Source organism: Triturus cristatus, chromosome 6 (assembly GCF_964204655.1).
Source record: "Triturus cristatus chromosome 6, aTriCri1.1, whole genome shotgun sequence".
Lineage (NCBI taxonomy): Eukaryota > Metazoa > Chordata > Amphibia > Caudata > Salamandridae > Triturus > Triturus cristatus.
In genome coordinates this window covers 1886670484-1886691574 of record NC_140589.1, presented here as the reverse complement: position 1 = coordinate 1886691574, position 21091 = coordinate 1886670484, and the positions used below count along the sequence as shown (strand labels likewise).

General features: G+C 50.5%; 1 protein-coding gene across 1 annotated transcript; it reads left to right on the top strand.

Moving 5' to 3' along the window:
• The first annotated feature begins 12366 nt into the window (after positions 1-12366).
• On the top strand, positions 12367-13299 carry LOC146822302 (olfactory receptor 2D3-like). Its single transcript, XM_085610028.1, has one exon. The coding sequence runs from the start codon at positions 12367-12369 to the stop codon at positions 13297-13299; it is 933 nt and encodes a 310-aa protein (XP_085466154.1).
• Positions 13300-21091: the final 7792 nt, after the last annotated feature.

Sequence of the window (21091 nt, the reverse complement as noted above, 5' to 3'; positions counted from 1 at the left end):
GTGAACAGCTACAGACAGACAAGCTGTGACACGTAAATAGCCCTGACACAGAACCTGAACTATGGATCTGTAAGCCGATGGGCTGGATGTCAACGCGGGCACATTTTTGGTGTATGAATTGTGTTGCTGTCGTGCTGGGTGAACGTGAAGTGTTGTCATAGGGGCGAGGCAGCTCTGGAAGCAGTGCCTGAAATGCGGGCTAACCGACTGTCCCCGCAGGGGACCCTCATAAGAGGGCAGCCCCTTTAGTGCCACAAGATGGCACACTGGGCAGCCTAGTGTTTATCCTTAGACGCCGGTTGGGGTCCTCTGCGCGTCATTTCCGGCTGGTGGGGGGTCAGGGAGAGGTATATAGTCCTCCCCCGCCCCCCTGGCAGCCTCTTTGTTCCCTCGCCCTGACACCAACTCGGTCGTGTCCCCTGAGCTGCGGCATCTCCAGCGCGGTGAGTGCAAAACAACCCCCCCTCTCCCCCCCGCCCGGTCTCCCAAGTCCAGTGTAGCACCTTGGGCTGAACGGCCTGGCGGTGGCCCACGGGAGGGGGGTCGGGGCAGCTCTCGGCATCACGGGTGGTGGAGTGAGGCTCGCCCCCTCCGGTGTGGCAAGGAGGCGAGGCAGGGCTCCTAGCCAGCAGCGTTGCCGGGGGGCCTCTGCCCATGGCTAGCCTGGGTCTGTCTCCCGGAGGGCCGCACAGCACCCCTCCTGCAGGATAGGCCTCCCGGGGCTCATGGTTGTATGAGCGGTGGTGGCAAAGTCAGTGTTGATGACCGCTTGGTGAGAAGTCTAGCGAGTGATCCCAGTGGGCAGGAGCTTCGGCGGCCGAGCGAGCCAAAGAGGCCAGGTACCGAAGGGGTAGTAGTCGAGCAATGTTTAACAGGCGGGTGTATGAGCCTCGGCAGCCCAACGGCTAGTCTGCCGCCTTTGGTGCTGGATACCAGGGCTCAAGCCTCGAGGTCGCGTCCTCATCCTGTGACATTCTGGGACAATATCTTAATCCCACCGTGCCTGAATGTGTAATGTAAATACGGTGCTTTGTAAGCGCTCCAATACCTTCGAGTTGAGTCGCGCTAGAATTTTAGCCCCCCGCTCTCCAATACCTTCGAGTCGAGTCGCGCTAGAGTTTTAGCACCTCGTGCTCCAATACCTTTGAGTCGAGTCATGCTAGAGTTCGCCCCCGCACTCCAATACCTTCGGGTCGAGTCGCTCTAGAGACCTTATCCAGCGGGGCAGTCCTGACGTCTACTGGGTCGGACTCACGGGCGGGCCTAGTCGAGGCTCAGCTCCGCTTTTTCGGACCGTCTTCTCTGGTGCTCACGGGTGGGGATCACTGGGTAATGGAGTCTGAGGCAGTGCGCCGGATCGTCAACAGGCCCCCCCCACAGGGGGCTTCTCTGCCATTCAGACCCGAGCTCTGCTTGCCTCACCGTCAAGGAGGCAACTTTTCACAAATTTTAAATGTTTTGGGTGCGCGCGGCCGGGCGAGAGCAATGTTGAGAAGCTATAGCTCAGTGTTAGAGCGCATGCTGTGCATGCATGAGGCGTCTGGTTCGATTCCCCGACATCTCCACTGCTCTAATTATTATGCACAGCAGGCATGAAGCGCAGCGGAGCGTGTTTGCTGCGTTTATGAAGCAACCTCATTTTGTTTTGTGTGCACGATTGTTGTTCTAGTACAACGCTCATTATCGATCGGAGGCTTGCCAATGTTGCTCTTCAGGCCCTCGGCGCTGCTGTGGATTGTGTTTTAAATGTCAGTTGTGCAGCTTTGCATACGCTACTGTATCCTCAAGAAACTGGACGTTCAGGGTCCGTTTGGAAGTTAAGCAGGGTCGGGCCTGGTTAGCACTTGGATGGGAGGCCTGAATGGGATCACCAGGATGCTGGAGCCTTTGCTACGAGTTTAGGCCCATTTTATGCGGGCAAAATAGGATCTTAAGGCAGGCAGCGCTGGATTACGGGGGTCTCCCCTAAAATTGCGAATTTTGGTATTTTAGCGCATTTTGTAAGCAGAAAAATGTAATATTTAATTTAGGGACGATATGTCATGTGCTTGTTCAAGGGCAGTTATGGGAGGGGGCTAACGCAGGTGGTGGGGCAGGGCTAATACACTCGCCTGGCTTCCCTCCCACCCCACACAGCATGGACATAGTGATGGGACGCAAAAGCCTATATTTACATATTTTATGGGAATGATTAATGTGTCTCCTTTTCAGGTACTGTGTCATTCGTTTGGGTACAGCTGCACGGTTGTACGATGGGTCCACGGCCGCAGCGGGGTCCAGGGGATACAGGGGCCTGCAGCGAAGATGTGACAGGGCGCGAGGGGTCATTGACGGTGGCCTCACCCAGGGCGCAATAATAAATCTTTTCTTCATTCCAGGTCAGAAAGTCATTTTGGAGGCGACGTCACAAGAGGCCTGACGCAAGAGGTTAGACAGCTTGAGAAACAGGTATTGGTCAGGGATCACAACTTCAGGTGGAAACAGGAGAGACGGGTCAGGGTCCCACGAGGGACCACCGGGACCTATGGGGGCGGGCGTTTAGGGTCTCGTTTGCGCACCAGTGTCCCCCGCTAACGTTTCATTTCTCCTCCCAGCACTCCTACTTCATCAGCACACGCAGGACATACTTTGAGCAGCCTTCGGGCGCATCACGCCCCAGGTCCACACCCGCTATCGCACAATAAGTAAGTATAGGGGATTTGGGGTCAAGGAGCGTCTGGGGAAGCAGGGGGCTTGAGGTGTCCGCAATAAACAACCATAAACTTATCTCCTCAGATCAGGAGCCCGTGTGGAGTCGAAGGTCGCCATGGATAGCCAGGGCTCACCCACCCTTTTTCCGGAGAGATCCCAGGTGGACGACACGATGCCGGGCATTTCGCAGGATGCACAGTGGGCCAATTTCTTTGAGATGGCCAAGATCAAAGGCCTGGCATGGGCCAATGGCATCCTGAACGCCCCCGATCAGGAGGACTCTGGGATCATCAGCGATTGTCCTCCAACGGAACAACAGCCCAAGCAGGTCCGCAAACCCACATCCAGGGATTTCCCAGCAGATCCGCTGCCACCACCCAGGAGCAGAGCAGTTCAGGTCCCCAAGGAGGTTGTTTCAGCACTGGGTGCGCCCACGCCCCCGGGGCCACTTACCCCATTGGACAGTACCGCGGCCCAAGGTAACTACGCCACTAGGGATGAGCTTGTCAAACTCTTGGACACTATGAACAGTTTCATGTCTCAGCTTCAAGCAGGTTCTGTGTCCACCAGCCCCACACTTTTGTGCCCCAGTGGGGGCACTAAGGAAGGAGCCACATTAGCAGCAACAAGTGTATGGGCAGGAGGTGTGGGGGAGCCAGGGGGGCAGGTTAGACCTACTCCGGCAGTGGGCATTCCTCCTACACCTACGTCTGGGGTGCTTACCACAGCGCCAACTCCCGTCTCGCTCACCCCCATAGAGGCCACCCCGAGTACTATGACAGTCAATACTAGATGGGGGGGCCACAGCTGTTTTGTTTTCCATCACTCCCTTGCCCACCTTGGTACTACAACCTACGACTGCTCTCACAGCCGCTCCCTTGCCCAACTTGGTCCAGCAAGTCACGATGGCACCCCTGCTGTCTGTGCGTTGTCTCTAGTGCCCCAGGCAGCCAAAGAAGGAATTTAGAGGTTGGATTTTGTGGACATTTTTACCCCGCTGATGCTAGGACAAGAGGGGCTTGACGCCAGGAAAATGGGGGCGAAGGAGGATGATAAAAAAGTAAAGTGCCAGCCTTGGCCGGAGAAGAACATAGCTAACTGGCTAGAGGCTTTCTCCATCCTAGCATCTGTCACTATGGAGAAATTTCCGGAACAGGGACCAGGGTTGGTGCAATACTCCAGGACCAGGCTATGAAGTGGGGTGGAAATGGATGGTTGAACTATGACAGGGAGTTCAGGAGGAAGATGTCTCAGTGCCCGGAGATGGGTTGGGACCAAAAAGAGGTCCAGCTTTGGATGGACCATATGGGTTCCCGTTCACAGCAAAGTGTAGGCACCCAGGGAAATACACAGGGGGAACAATCGTCTTCCAAGGGGTCATTTCCAACAAGCGCAAGTGCAAACAGTCCTTTTGCGGGGCACGTAGGGGAGTGGGACAGTGGGGAGGTTTCAGGAGGTCCCCCCGGGTACATGCCGCCTTTTTAACAATGGATCTTGCTCCTGGGGTAGTACGTGCAAGTTCCTGCATGCATGTAACACATGTGGCGGGCTCCACACAGCGGTTTCCTGCCACACCAAGCGTGTTAGGCAGGCAGCCGACAAAGGCGGGCAACCAAGTTGAGGCAAGAACACAACCGATACCAATATCTCTCCCCCCCCCCTCCCCGCCTGTCTTCTCCCCACAGCCAGTTCAACTTCCCACGGGCTCTTCTCCAAAGGCCCTTCACCTGTCAGCCTGGCTAACATCACGCCTCTTCTTAGACGGTACCCCAATGCAACAGATAGCCGCACACTGCTTTTGGGGTTCAATGAAGGCTTTAAGATCCCCTACGTGGCCCCCCTGGGCAGGAGAGAGGCCAACAACCTCAGGTCGGCGAGAGAGCATCCGGATGTAGTGAGGGCAAAGGTGGAGAAGGAGAGGGTTTTGGGCAGGGTGGTGGGTTCATTTCTGCAACCCCCGCTCAACAACTTTGTAGTCTCTCCCCAGGGGGTGGTGCCAAGAAGGACCCAGGGGCTTTTAGACTGATTCACCACCTCTCTTACCCAGAAGGGGTATCAGTTAACCATGGGCTACAGGAGGGCACCTGCTCTGTGTCTTATTGTATTCTGGACGTAGCATTGGACCTAGTCAGGAGGGCAGGCAGAGGGGCCTGGTTAGCAAAGGCGGACATCGAATCGGCTTTTCGCTTGCTACCAGTCCACCCGAGCAGCCATCACCTGCTGGTTTTCAGGCTAGAGGGCAGGTACTTTTTTGACAGATGCATGCCCATGGGCTGCGCGGTGTCATGCGCCTATTTTGAGGCGTTCAGTTGCTTCCTGCAATTGGCCCTCCAGGATACCTGCGGGGTTACAGGGTTGACCCATTATATAAATCACTTCCTGTTCATTGGGATTGAGGACATGCAGGACTGTAAGCAAGCCCTGGAGGATTTTGAACAGCTGGCCAGTCACTTGGGGGTCCCCCTTGCACCGGGTAAAACAGTGGGTCCAGCTCAGGTTTTAACTTTTCTAGGGATAGAGCTAGACACCATTGCGGGGGAATCCAGATTACCTACTGAAAAGGTACGCGACCTCGCACAACACATCCAGTCTGTGGTTGCGCAGGGCAAGGCCACCCTAGAATACATTCAAGGGCTCTTAGGGAAACTGAACTTTGCAGCGAGTATACCAGCTGGAAGAGTATTTGGCAGAAGGTTGGCCAGGGCCACCGCCAGGGTCTTAAAAAAGCACCACATGGTCAAGCTAAACAAGGGCATGAGACTGGACCTGGCCATTTGGGCAGATTTTTTGGCCAACTTTAACGGTTCAGTAATTTGGAGGGCTCCCTGGGCAGGCAGCCCGGACCTAGCCCTACACACAGATGCATCAGGCAGGGAAGGACTCGGAGCCATTCTAGACAGGGAATGGTGTGCTGAGAAATGGCCCAGTGCCTGGCACAAGAAATGGATCACGACCAACATCACAGTGCTGGAGTTATTCCCCATTGTGGTGGCTTTCCATTTATGGCCCACAATACTGTCGGACAAAAGGGTCCTTTAGCGGTAGTGCAGGCTATCAATTCCCAGTCAGCGAGTTGTCCCCTGGTTCTGTGCCTCTTGAGGGAGCTGGTGCGGGCTTGTCTTTACAACAATGTTGAATGCAGGGCGCAACACATTCAGGGTGTGCATAACACAGCGGCTGATGCTCTCTCTCGTTTTCAGTGGCACCGGTTCCGTGAGCCATGGCCGAAAGTGAGAGAGGAGGGGACACCTTTCCCAGTGTACCTGTGGTTCCTGTTAAAGTGGAGAAACGTATGAGGGGCCTGGGTGAGTTATCCCTAGCACCGGGGACTAACAAGAGATATAAATCCTAAGTGAATAAATTCTGCTCAGTGACGGGCCCTTGGGATGGAGGCGATCTATCTTTAGCAACCACAGTGCAGTCCTTCATATTGTAGGCTAAAGACAATGGGAAGAGTCATTCCTGGATATCGGGCTACCTTGCAGCAATCAGCCACCACGCTAGACTCAAGGGGCAGTCAGATCCAACAAGATCTTTTGTAATCAGAGCGGCGTTGAAAGGGTGGGCCAGGAGTGAACCTAAGGCACCGAACAACAGGTCCCCTATAGACTTTGAGACACTCCAAGGGATGCTAGATTGGATGCACAAGGCCACTCACTCAGAGTTTGAGGCAGCATTGTTTGCTGCCGCGTTCAGCCTGGCTTTCTTTGGGGCACTTCGCATTAGTGAGTTGGTGGCCAGAGCGAAGAATGATAAGTCTGGGGTGGCTCTGAATTGGCAGGATGTGGTTCGCGCTGGGGATTCCCTCAAAGTAACACTACGAAGGTCAAAGACAGATCAGAGCGGCAAGGGCAGGGTGTTCTGGCTGCACAGTTTGGGGGACGGGAGGTATTGCCCAGTTAGGTTGTTCTCTGCCTATGCGGCCCTGCGTCCGGCAGCAGACGCTTATCTTTTCATACACGCAGACTGCTCGCCCCGTACTAAGTACCAAGTGGAACACATCATGCATGCGTGCCTGGCGCTATCTGGTAACAAGGACCCTAGAAAACGTTTCTGCAGCCACTCCTTCCGCATAGGGGCAGCAACTACAGCATTTAAGGAAGGCTTGCCAGCAGAGGGTATCAAACAAGCGGGGCGCTGGCAATCCCACTGTTTCAAAAGATACATACGTCCCTGAGCCCACGAACTTTATGGGCCTTCTCTGCAGCCTGGTCCTGGCGTGTGATGGGGGCATTGTGTTTTTTAAGTTACTGTTTACAATCGTGTATGGCCATGTGCCACGTTATTTGGTTTGCCCGCAGGAACCGGTTTTCCGGGTACTGGCGGGAGTGTGGTGTTAGTGTAATTTACATGTTTCATTATGGCGTGCTGTGTTGGTAATAAACGTTTTGCAACACCACAATTCTTTATGTACCAGGAACAAAGGTCTGGGAGATGGGCCATTCTGGGCTGCGAGCAGGAAGTGGAGGCATGGCTTTTCAAACACCGAGATAACTTGGCTGGGGTACCAGGGCATGCGATGGAATGGGTTGTTGGACAAACTGCAGCAGAGACTGGGGGGAGTGACGAGTCCCCCAAACGTACTGGTCATTCACCTGGGGGGCAACGACCTGATGGCACTGGGCAAGAGGACATTGCTTCAAGATATGAAAGCCACTCTTTGCAAATTAAGCAATAAGTTAGGGACATGTGAACTGTGGTGGTTGGAGATCACCCCACGGCTCCTGTGGAAGGGAGCACGATCTGGGGAAGCAATGGAGGCTGCGCGCAGGAGAGTCAATTGCACGATGTGTAAATTTACCGAACAAATGGGGTTCGGATTCATAAGGCATGGTTTGCTTCATGCTAAATCCATTGGGTGTTTCGCGGACGATGGGGAACATCTCTCCAGAATAGTCATGGACTTGTTCCTCCTTCACCTAGGGGAGGCCCTTGAAATTGCGGGATGCAAATAGGAGCGCCGGCCTTGGTGGGGGGCCCTGGCTGCGACGGTCGCCGCACCCAGGGCTGTGGCGGAGTTACATGGCGATCCAGAGGCGGAAAGGTACTCAGGGGTACCCTCTTCTGGAGCACAAAGGGTGCTGAGGCCCAATATCCCCAGGAAGTCTGTGCGGTGGACCCTGGGGTGCGATGGCGCCCCATCTGTCCTACGGGCGGTTGGAAACCTGTACAACCGGGGGTCGCTTGAACGCTCCGCCCCTCGTAGGGGGGGCGTGAGTTATATGTTGGACCAATATTTCACCGGAAAGGGGAGGGGCTATCCCCTCACCACAACCGCTAAGCACCGATTGGCTAAGACCACGATGCAAGTTGGCCCATCAGGTGGTAGGTTGCGAGGGGCAGCTTGCCTTTGGATCGCCTGTAAGATAACCCACCATGTTGGCATATTTGGTATGCTAATAAACCGGCAGCAATTTTCTCCACCAAAAGTTATCTTGTCTGCTTATTTATGCTACCTGTATGTTGCTGCAAGAGGGCTGGTGAGTGTGGCCGATATTGGCACTATGCGGGCTGACCGACTGTCCTCGCAGGGGACCCTCATAAGAGGGCAGCCCCTTCAGTGCCACATGATGGCACACTGGGCAGCCTAGTGTTTATCCTTAGACTCTGGTTGGGGTCCTCTGCGCATCATTTCCAGCCGGTGGGGGGTCAGGGAGAGTTATATAGTCCTCCCCAGCCCCCTTGGCGGCCTCTTTGTTCCCTTGCCCTGATGCCAACTCCCTCCCTACCGCTTACCCGGTGTGTCAGGGTGAGGGGAGGAAGAATGTTCTAATCTTTTTATTTGTGTTGCAGGCGGAGTTACATGGCGATCCAGAGGCGGAAAGGTACTCAGGGGTACCCTCTTCTGGAGCACAAAGGATGCTGAGGCCCAATATCCCCAGGAAGTCTGTGCGGTGGACCCTGGGGTGCGACGGCACCCCATCTGTCCTACGGGTGGTTGGAAACCTGTACAACTGGGGGTCGCTTGAATGCTCTGCCCCTCGTAGGGGGCTGCATGAGTTAAATGGTGGACCAATAAGGGAAAGGGGCTATCCCCTCACTACAACCGCTAAGCACCGATTTGCTAAGACCACGATGCAAGTTGGCCCATCAGGTGGTAGGCCGCGAGGGGCAGCTTGCCTTTGGATCGCCTGTAAGATAACCCACCATGTTGGCATATTTGCTATGCTAATAAACCTGCAGCAATTTTCTCCACCAAAAGTTGTCTTGTCTGCTTATTTATGCTAACTTTATGTTGCTGCAAGAGCGCTGGTGAGTGTGGCCAATATTGGCACTAAATGACACGCACCATTTTACATAAGAAAAGGTACACGCCCCTGCTGTCCCCACCCGCTCTGCATCAAAAACTACAAGGCAAATTAATTTATTGAATTAGGTTTATAGAGCGCTGTACAAGCAGCAAAACAAGTTACGCACAAAGGGAACTAACTCCGTCTGCCTCGACAGCTGCCTTTGAAGGGGGTGGGAGGGCAGTGTTGATGTCCGCCTGAAGTAAGGGATTGGAATAAGGTCAAAGTTGAAACGAACGGTCAAGTATGACCGGTTTGGAGGTGTAGGCCAGATCGGACCGCGCCGGTGACACGCAAAGTCGATAATTTAGTAGAACAACCTCGCTACCGCAGAAAATACATTTTTAAAAATGGGCATTTTGTAATTATCGTAACATTGACACCTAAATATTATTTCTGTACAGCTCACCATGACAACAAAGGGCATTCTTAAGCTTTCATTATTCCATTAACTGCAGTCAGCTAGCTACATTTCATCCTATATTCTTTTTTATATGTCCTTCCTGCTTTTAATAACATCCATTGTTTACTCTTTCAGAAAGCGCCTTGTTGTTTTACGTCGAGGCAATGTAACCTTTGTCCCACAACAACAGCTGATACAAATGCTACCACTTTTGTTTCCTCCAACGAGCAATGAGGATATGTTCCAGTGCAGTGTACAGCCCTTGGGAAGTGTACACGTCACCTTAGGGCAGAGGACAGAATGGGGTACACTGTGCCATGCTGTGAAGTGTTCTGTCAATAATAGAGGTCTGTGTAGTTTTTAAGGAGCAGTATTCCGTCCTGTGGGCTGGACATGCAGTGTGGGGGGGAGGGGGGATAGAATGGAATCGCCTAGGGGCTTTCCTTGACATACTGGGTTAGGAGCAGTGCACTGTATTCTATGGGTGCAATATATTGTTTTATGTGGAACTGAAGTCTGTAGCTTGGGGTGTTGTGCATGACATATTGAGAGTTAAGAGCCTGTGTTCTCTTCTAGAAGGTAGGGGGCGGTCTTCTTTAGTAGAAAGTATTCTAGGGACTATGCAAGAAGTATTGGGGTTAGGTGGCAGTCTTGTCTTCTAGGGCGCTGGAGGCAGTATCGTGGGTGCAGTCTATGGACTATCCAGGAGTAGGCACGCAGTAGACCTTATCCAGGGTGCCAGTGCATGTGCTATGTCCGTGTGGAGGGGGCAGTAGAGGCTGTTCTGAGAGTATTGTTTCTTAGGGGCTCCCTGGGGATTGTTCTTCATGGGCAGTATGCGGTATCCTGGGTGCTGTGAATGAAGCACTGGGGTTCGTGGGCAGTCTTGTCTTCTGGCAAGCAGGAGACTGTATCCTGGGTGCTGTGCATGCAACATCGAGGAGAAGGGGGCAGTATACTGTATCCAGGGTTACCAGTGCATGTAGTATGTGTGTAGGGGTAGTAGAGACTGCTCAGGGTGTAGTGTAGGGGGTCCTCAGGGAACAGTCTTCTGGGGGCTGTGGGCAGTATACTGGGTGCTGAGCAAGCAGCATCAAGGAGTAGGGAGGAGGCAGTATTCTGTGTCCAGGGTACCAGTGTATGTAGTATGTATGCAGGGGGCAGTAAACAATGCTCAGGGGTGTAGTGTGGTGTTTCCTCTGGTCCTTGGGGCATGGTCTCCTGGGGGCTGTAGGTGGTATCCTGGTTTGCATGCAGGTTCGAGAAGTAGGGAGAGGGCAGTAGGTAGGGGTACATGTAGCATGTGTGGAGGGGGCAATAGAGTGTGTTCAAGGGTGTAGTCCAGGCAGTGTTTGAAATGGAAACATAGAAGTGCCGGTACTCTGTAACAGAGTACCTTTCTGTTTCTTGAGAAGTGCAGGTGCTCCCCCTCTCTAAATGAACAAGTGCCGGTGCTCAGTACCGGCCCGTTTAAAGCACTGGGTGTAGGGCTCCTTGGGGCAGGGTCTTCAGGGTGCTCTCGGCAGTATCCGGTCCTGGTTTGGGAGGGGGGCGAGGCTTGGAGGTGAGGGCCTCGCGCCACCTCCTGTGAACTGTGTAGGTTCTTGTAAGGTGGCAGTGGCTGGATACCTCGCAAAGCAGGTACTACAGACTCACTACAGTGTCGGGGGCTGGGGCAGTAGTGTTTGAGGGGAGGGGGCAGGTAGTGTCCTGGGGTGCAGGGTACCGTATCCTGAAGACACCCCCACCATGACCGGCGGTGTCAGGCTCCCCGAGGGTGCCCCGGCCATGCCTTACCCTGCCAGTCCCCGAAGAGGAACTTGACGGCCTTGGGGAGGTCCGGGGCTTCGTGAACTTGACGGCCTTGTGGAGGTCCGGGGCTTCGCACTCTACGCCGGGGCACCCATGGTGATGCGGGGACAGCGGCAAGGTAACAGCGGCAGGCCATAGAAAGGAGAGAGCGATGACGGCGTGGAGCCGGGCCCTCGCGTGGACCCACCCCCTGCGCGGCCAGCGCCAGCTGCCATCTTGGAATGGAGGCCTCCCCGTGGTGCGAGCAGGAGCGCAAAGAAAATAAGGAGTGCGTGTGTTCCTTATCGTAGACGTACATTAAGTATTTTGGTATACACAGAACGCTGTGCTACTATGGATAATAATTGGTTACCGTTTAGCAATAAATATACAAAACACTATTTTCTACATTAGGTAGATATATAAATGTTTTAAGCTGCACGGCTGTGAACGGCCGCACTGTTCAGGTATGCCTCTGCCGATAAGTAAACGGTCTTTGAATTTGTTGTTTACAAGGAGACAAAGCTCGTCCAATATGGCCGACATCGCAGACACTCTTCCGTGAGGGTACTACAGCAGCGTCCGCCTTCCAAGAAAGCGATTTAGCGAGCGGGTGCAACTGAGAGGTGGCGCGGCTGAGTCAGGGAGGGCAAAGAGCTGAATGGAAAGCAAACTAAGGCATGAACAACGGAAGTGGGAGGGGCGGGAGCGAAGGCTCGGACAGCAGGAGGGGTGGCACGGAAAAAAGTAGTGCTCAGGAAACATGCAGTAAAGGGGCCAATAGCTGTGGAAGGAGACGTGGCCGTCATAAGGCGGGACTAGCAGCCTCTAATCCAATCAGAAGGCAGCATTTAGAAAAGAAAAAGCCACAAGCCAATGAAAAAGTGGGCAGGGGAGTGGGTGGGGCTTCCCTCACCTATAGTGTATACTGCATGCCTCGCAAAGCGGGCAGCGCATGCGCTGCACCGCTAAGCAAGACCTGATAAAGAAGGAAAATTAGAGGAGTTTGTCTCAAGAGATGTCCAAAACATAATTAATTTCTTGGTCTGTGTACCAATGACCAGCAGATCAGATTAGTACAATCTTCCATTGTTTTTTGGTTTTTTTAAAACTTTAACCTACTAGGTTCCTGTAAAATATATTTACTATGTTAATTTTGTTTATTCTTACAGAGAGAATGAGTGGTGATTAATGGAGAAGAGGAATGAAACTTCCGTAGAAGAGTTCCTGTTTCTGGGACTATCTGAGGACCCACAGATGCAGATCTTGTTGTTTGTGTTATTCTTAGTGATATACATGGTCACTGTTATCGGAAACATTTTCTTGATCACAGTGTGTGTCCGTGATCCACACCTTCATACTCCTATGTACTTCTTCCTGGGTAACCTCTCTTTCATTGACATCTGCTACTCATCAGCGATTGTCCCTAACCTGCTGAACCAACTCATTTTTTCAAGAAGAATTACCTTCTACAGATGTGCTGCTCAAATGTACTCTTACCTTCTTGTGGGATGCACAGAATCCATGCTCCTAGCCGTCATGGCATATGATCGCTACATAGCCATCTCATTTCCTTTGCGCTATACAGTTATAATAAGCAAATCAGTTTGTAAAATATTTATAAGTTGTGCGTGGCTAGGTGGTAGTGTGTGGGCACTTCTAACTGTTGTTTTTGCATTACAATTGCCTTTGTGTGGCAACAATGTCATTGACCATTTCTTTTGCGAAGCAACAACTTTCATAAAGATCTCGTGTGCAGACACCTCTATCCCCCAGATGATGTTTTTCATTGTTGCAGTCTTTGCGCTGTTGACTCCAACCCTCATCATTGTCATCTCCTACATCCGCATCGTCATCACCATTATGAAAATATCCTCATCAGAAGGCCGGTACAAAGCCTTTTCTACTTGTGTTTCACACTTAACTGTTGTCACGATGGTGTACGGATCAGCTATGTTTTTGTACATGAAACCAGTTCCTAAAAATTCAGACAATCAGGAAAAAATAGCCTCTTTGTTTTATACAGTGATGCCGGCAATGCTGAACCCCATGATCTACAGCCTGAGAAACAAAGATGTGAAGATGGCACTAAACAAAGTTATAAGGGGAAACATTCATAAGTGAATGTTGTGTATTTGTTTTATGTGTGCAATAAAGATAAAAACATATTTATTATTAAAACATATTTTTATTATTAAATTTTTTTCAATTGCCAAGAAAACCAGATTAATACATGTCATGACATTTTCTGGATACGTAATAAAAACACACCATACATATGCAGAGAGCAGAGATAAAAAAACAGAATTCATTCACAAATATACAAGAAGCATAAAGAGATATCAGATCGAATCACCTTACAGGTTACGTTTGATAGTATAGAAGAAAAAGTGCCTGAGCAATAAATAAGTTGATAATTACACATTTCTAAGTTTAAAAAAAAGGTACAAGCTCTCCAGATTTCTAATTAGGGCCCATATTTTTTTCCCAAACTCCCTTTTCCTTCTACCCCTTAGCATGTACACTGAAGATTCTATATTATAAATAGCCAGCATCCTAGACCTCCAGTTGGAGAAGGTAGGAGGGTCAGAGCTCATCCAGTGAGAAGTAAATAATGAGCAAGCAATAGCCATAGCAATGTCAGGAAACCTATCTCTGGCCTAGCTCTTTTGTTTAACTCTGTGTTATCTAATAACCCCAGAATAAATAGAGTTGGGGTAATTGATACAGGGAACCCTAAGACCTTAGTTAGGTAGGCTTCTAGGTCCTGCACAAAGATGTCCATTTTTGGGCAAGAATAAAACATGTGTAAAGTATCAGCAGCAGCTAGACCGCATCTGTTGCATTTTCCTGCTCTCCCCCCTTCATCCCATTTATCTGCTTTTGCTGGAGTATAATACAAATCAAAAATGAACATAAATTGTTGGCTTCTAAGGCTCCCTGTTCATAGCATCTGATTTGCCAGCTCCAGTGAGTCCCCAATATAGATTGCATCCTTGCCCAGCCTATTTTCCCATTTCGCATTCTGGGCTTCCGTATCATCCAGGAAAGATTTTTTTTTTTTTTTTTTTTTTTTGAAACCGTTTAATTTATTACAGAATCCAAAAAATATACAAAGATGGGCCTACAACCTTCAGGCCGGCCGCTAGCAAACAGAAGGAGCATGTAATACAGACAATAGAACGTACGCTGCGGCAAAAGGGACTTCACAGGAGTTAAAAGAGGCGTTGGCAGCCACACCATCCGGACCCCACACGACGGTTTCATTTTTATATAAATAACAACAAAAAAGCAAGTCCACAAGGCAACCCACAGTCGGAAACAACAGCATGTGCTCCCCTAGGGGGGGGACCCCACTGGTTCATAGGAATATCAAGGGGGGGAATAGGTCAGGACGGGGACTAAGTAAACTCATTGCCCAGAACCGGGAAGACAAACAGGCTAAGGAGACGGGGTCGGTGACGGATCAGGCAGTAGCGGCGGGGTACAGATTCCCCCACGGTAAGCGTTCCAGGGGCCCCATACTTTCACCCATGTCCCAGGCTTACCTCTCGCAACATACACCACCTTTTCCCGAAACATACACCAATCCATGTTGTCCTTCCACGCCGAGACAGTAGGCGACCTCTGGGAACCCCACAGCTGCGCAATGTCACGTTTGGCCACCATATATCCCAGAGTCGCCCACCACGTCTGCGGCACTGAGTAGTCGGTTGGCTCCCATACATTCAAAAGACATCTCCTCGCCTCAGGCAACAGCGGCACATGCGTAACTACCTGCAAGACCTCATGCACACCACGCCAGAATCGCACCACCTCCGGGCATTCCCACAGAATATGGAGAAAGGTCCCCAAAGAACCACACCCACGCTTACACAACCCGTCCACAGCATAGCCCATACGCATCAGCCTCGGCCCCGTAACATAGACCCTATGGAGTATCTTGAGCTGGACGAAGCGAAGGCGGGCCGGTATGGCCACCTCTTTCGGGGAGGCCACCGCAGACACCCAGTCCTCGTCATCCAGCTCCAATCCATCAGCCCCCCACGCCTCACGAAGGCCGGTCAGCAGTCCCGAACGGTCATTGATGAGTTTTTTGTAAATTAATGAAATCGTGCTGTCCGGGACATGCCCATCTAGCACTCTATCCTCCAGAGGGGAGTACTCCGGGATGGAGGCAACGTCCGGAAATACGGAGCACTACGCATGACGGATCTGCATATAACGAAAGTACTCCCTGTCCTGCAGCTGGAATTCTGTCTGCAGCACATCGAACGTTTTGAATCCCCCCCTCATCCAGAGATCGCCCACCCTGCTAATGCCTATCATGTCCCACTTCTCAAAGCCCTTCGAGGTCCACAGGGAGCCCAGCCGCTCAGTTGCGTATAGTGGCGTCGCCCGGGTCAAGCGATCCTTCCACCCCATCGCCACGTTGGCCGTATGCGACACCCGTACCATTACCCTCGTGGGGCCCGTCAGCCGCGCGTCATGCGAGCTAGAATAAAGCGCCCGATTATAGTCACCGCCCGGCAGTAACATTTTATCCATCTCAAAGGCCGGGTTTAGGGCGGGCCCGTAAAGGCCGTGATTGATCGCAGCCAGCTGTGAGGCCCAGTAGTATCGCTTGATATCTGGGAGGGCAACCCCCCCGTCGTACCACGGGAGCATCAGCTTCGCCAGGGCGATACGCGGCCTACCCTCCCAGAGCAGTCGGCGCTGCAAACTCTCCACCTCGCGAAAGTAGCGCGCCGGGACAACGTCCATTGTATTCTGCAAAGCATACAGGAAACGCGGCAGCGACATCATCTTAAACAATGCCGCCCGGCCGAGCGGCAAGAGCGGCAAGCGCTTCCAACGCGCGACGTCCTCCTTCAGGCGCTGGAGGGGGGGAAGCAAGTTCTGGCTATAGCGGGCCTCCGCGTCCAGGGTAATGAAGACACCCAGGTACCTAAATCCCCGCGGGGCGATCTGGATAGGACAACCCCGCGGAAGGATAGGATCCTCCCCAGAGAGGACATACACACACGATTTAGCCCAGTTGATGACCAGGCCGGAGTTGAGGCCAAATGAGTGCAATACATCAACCAGTACTATCAGTGATTTACGTGGGGAAGCCAGGTACAGAAGAATATCATCAGCGTAAAGAGATACGCGGTCCTCATACTCGGGGGTCCATCGGAGACCACGAATAGAAGGTTCCCACCGCAGCCACTCCGCCAGTGGCTCCAGGGCAAGCACAAAGAGGAGCGGTGATAATGGGCAGCCCTGCCGCGTGCCCCTGCCCAGCTCAAACGGAGCCGACACTCTACCGTTCACAACCACCTGCGCCAGCGGTCCCGAGTACAACAATTTCACCCAACCGATGAATCCCGGGCCAAACCCAAACTTCGCCAGTGTCGCCCAAATATATGGCCACTCAAGTGTGTCAAACACCATAGTGGCGTCCAGGGATGCCAAAATGGCCGGTTCCCGTATAAACGGGACACGCGCGAGCACCCCATGCAAGCGCCGCAGGTTAAGCGCAGTGTTGCGATGGGGATAAAGCCGGTCTGATCCTGGTGAATCAAATCACACACCACGCCAACCAGCCGATTGGCCAACACCTTGGCGAGAATTTTGGGCTCCGCATTCAGCAGCGAAATAGGCCGGTAGGACGTGATGAGGAAATATGAATTTTTATGATCAATTGTGTCCCCTATCTAGACCCCAACGGCTCCATGTACATGCTACAAGTACATGTATGTTCCCTCCACTTCAAGTTATGAAGACGCAAATACAATTGTGTCCAACGTTAATATATCCTCTTTCAGATCCGCCATGAATGGGTCAGATATTCCGTTCCTAAGTATGCCTTGCCACCGTCTTTATATGGTATACTTTTCACGTTTTTCCAGCTCTGGCAAGGTAGGCCCTGAATTCTGCCATCGAGCTTTTTCTGCTTCTGCCTCTGAATGCTCCAGCCTGGACCTGCATCTGTATCCATGAACTTTGTCTTACTTCCTGCGCGGCTAACGGTGCCTAGCCCGGCCTGTTGCCTGCCAAAACTGTATTCAGCCTTCAAGTTATCTGCTCCGCTCCTCGAGAAATGCATTCCTGTCTAGTAGCTTAGGTAAACATCCCTCCAGCTGCAGAGCAAAGGGCCCGGCCTTACTGTCTCCATGCAAGTAATTCATGACTTTCGTTACTATGGTAGGCCCATGCCCCCTCGCATCTCATGTAGACACCTAGACGCTTGTACACGCACTAGCAGTCAGTATAGAATAGGCTCTGTCCGAAAAGACCTTTCCTTCCAGATAATATAGTTCCTTAAACACAAGATATTAGATACGATTTGGGATTAGGTTGTCCTGACATCCCAGACTTCTGTCTCCTCATGTAGGGCTAAATGTCAAGTTCTCTTCACCCTCTAGTTACACGTCAATCACACGTCATGCGGCTGCGCGCGCATCTCTGCCATATATTTCTGCTGACTTTGCAGGATTCTCTCATGGATCCACCCACTTGTGTCATCATCATAATGACGTTTCTAGTATACGCCTTTATGCACGCCCATTGTAACGCCTTTTTCATTACGTATGTGTATTCTTATCTCTCTTCTCAGCTGTAACGCCTTCTGCATATGTCTTTACTGTAATGCATTTTCCTATAAATATGATGACCTGTCAATAATGTATTGCTGATCCCTTCCTGAACCTTCGTGGTGACGGAACTCGATTGCCTGGTTCGAACCATCATTCCTTTGTAAGGAATAAATTCCCTTTTATACCCTCAAATACCACGGATTCTGCCTCTTATTTTTACTGAGTTATTCTTATTGAATTTTACCGCATAAATTAAGTCTAGGTAATTTAAATTTACCACATAATTGGCGCCCGAACAGGGACACCTCTCACACCCCACGCGCCGGAGGTGCGTTGCAGACCCGGTCTCCTGCCACAGCCGGACGGCCAATTACGCATACCCGCAGGATTTCCTGTATCTCCCTCAGGCCAACGGGGGCGACTGAGGCTGCGATCAACACCCAGACGAGGCGGTGAGGAGTGCGGAGAATCCCGACCAGAGCCTAGCTGAGAGAGCAAGATCCGAGGTATACAGAGGCCCACCAGATTCCGAAGTTCCGAAGTATCTAAGTCACGAGTCGAGTCCAGTCCAGTTTGGTCTAGTCCAGTCCAGACTTCCGAGGCCTCCGTTCCGTGCTTCCCGGTGAGTACCGTTGCTGGGGACGCATCTAGACGTGCACATTAGTTTGTGCCGGTCAAGACGGGTTTGGGTACACAGACCTGGTCTGCACTGTTTTAGCAGTGTATCTGTACTGTTTAGCAGTACATACAGTATATGTATAGTATTATGCAGTTAACTAGTTTTATTCTAATTATTATTGTTCGTTTCTAAAAAGTTTTTGATATGTTTTAAATGTCGTGGTATGAGTGATTGTTCGATCTTCATTATTGTGTTTATTGTAATTATTGTATTCAAAACCGAGTAAGAATTAAGTAGCAAGGTTCAAGATGCCGTTATTTTCAAAATTAAGACAGATAAAAACTAGAAAAGGGATACTCGAGGAAGCTGTTCCCATTCCACCTAGGGACACTCCGGGGTACTTTATGTACCACAAACATGGCCTAGATGCCGTATTATATCTTGATCTATGGGTGGACTACACCAAGGATTTAGCAGAAAGTCAGAGATGGCCCGCTGCTGGAACATGGGATGCAGATTGCATCATGAGAGTAGAAGAAGTATTATGGAAAAAGAAAGCCAGACAGTCACAGAAAGATGCCATTGAACTATGGCGTAAAGAATCGCATAGACGCACAGAGAAAGCGCTCAGAAAAGAAGAGAAAAGTAGGGAAGATTCAGAAAGAGCCCGAGAAAACATATTAATTGACGAAGGTATCCGAGTAAAAACAGAACAAGTAGACAGACAACGAAACACTCTTATGAATGGTATGTATCCTCTTCTGGCCGAGGGTTTGCCTAAAGCCACCTTGGAGGTACCAAAAGATCTGCCACCTCCATTACTCCCGATTAAAGTACATCCCAAGACCGCAAAGGACATTTTCCTTTCTTCCTATTTAGATGATGCAGCCCCCGAATATGCTAATGGTGCGCAGCCACGCACACCACCTGTTAACGACGCTCAACCCCAAGATCAGCTGCACCCACCTCCGCAGCAACAAACTCCTCCTCACGTTCTAAACATTCCATCTGTTTCTACAGTCCTTCCTGCACCCACACTCTCTACCCTACACCCAACAAATCCTTTTGGACTTGGCACCTCAGGAGGTGCGACAGGAGGTTTTTCCACGCCACCGCCAGCAACTAGATTGACTTATAGGGATTTAGCACACCAACGTACACCCCAAAGAGCTAACGACAATATATTAAATGAGCCTCTTACAGATTGTAGATATGATCCAGTGCCAGGTAAACACGACAGAATGTTGCTATCTTCAGTACGTTTACGACGAGTTGCAAACTATTTAATGACATTACCAGGAATGGTTGAACATCTAGACAAAATATATCGCTTTGTCCAAACAGGGCAAGGTCCTGAAAGTATTGGTGAGGCCATGGAATACCAGAAAGTAGACATGCAAAAATTATTGTTACGCTTTTTCATAAACTGCTTGATCAGAAACAGAGATAGGCCTGAGGTAGATCCGGAGGAAATGCAAGTACTTACCAGATGGGGTCAGAATATAGCAGACGGAAAACATGATAAACAGAAGTATATAGAAGTCATGTGCCGAAAGATCAGAAAAGAAGTAGAACGAATACATGAAAGAAGATTAGAAGCAGATAAAACTGAATCAGAGGAAGAGGAGGAGGAACAGTCAGAAATGAACACAGGACAATTAGAATTACCAGCTAGACAAACGATAGCTTACGTAGGAAAAGGAAGATCTTTTAATAAAACAATGCGTCCGATACGTCCAGAATGTAACAGAATTTTCAAACAGCTATCTCAAATCCAAGGACCCCTGAACACTTATTCCAGGCTACTGATAAATTACTTCGAGAACGAAGGGGGTACCATGTGCTCGATTCTATGGATGAACAAGAATTAGCCAGGTCAGCAGTACAATGGGCTGACAGCTCTGAAAAATACAGTGATGATGCGCTAGCACACACGTTTCTGAATCTCGCCCCAGATGAACAGCGTTTAGCTAGTATATACATGATACAACATCTCCTTATATTATATAAAGGCCAACACTCCGATCCTGGTCCCCTACCTGATATACTGATAGAACTACTCCTGAATAAATGGAGAGGTCTAGGTACCGATATAATTAAAGTAATTCTAGAATACCGACATAGATATAGTGCCTTTTTGTGTCCAGAACATGATCCAGCTCCTTCCATGGAGAGAAAAACGTATTACATAGACAGACAGAATCCCTTACGCGAAGTACACCCAGTTAGGAATGATGATAATACGTTTAGACGCGTGTTTGTGTACACGCCCATAACTAAAATAGAACTATTGGAAATGAAAAAATTAGTGCCCAGCCACGACAAAGATCCAGCAGGTTTTCACCGTGAACTAAAGGACATGTTACTCATGGGTGATTATACCTATCCTGACATTATGAAAATATTGAAAGTATTATTGCCTGCCGGTATTTACGAGAAACTCAAAGAAAAAGAGTGGGAAGTGGGAGACCAAAAGATTGATTGGACAGTATTAGAAAACGAAGAAAATGCCCGAACTGCAGGCGTAGGGCTTGGGGACAAAACTAAAGCATTGCCAGGATTATTAGTACAAGTATTGCCACGTTTATTAACTACGAAAAAAGGAAGACTGGGGAGCAATCTCAGCTTGCAAACAGAAACCCGATGAAGACACTAGTGATTTTTATTCCCGTTTTGAAAAATGTTTTGGTATAAATAGCGGCCTGAAAGCAAGTAG

What these genes read in the sequence shown, in the direction of transcription:
- LOC146822302 (XM_085610028.1), top strand. Translation starts at nt 12,367, where the DNA reads ATGGAGAAGAGGAATGAAACTTCCGTAGAAGAGTTCCTGTTTCTGGGA.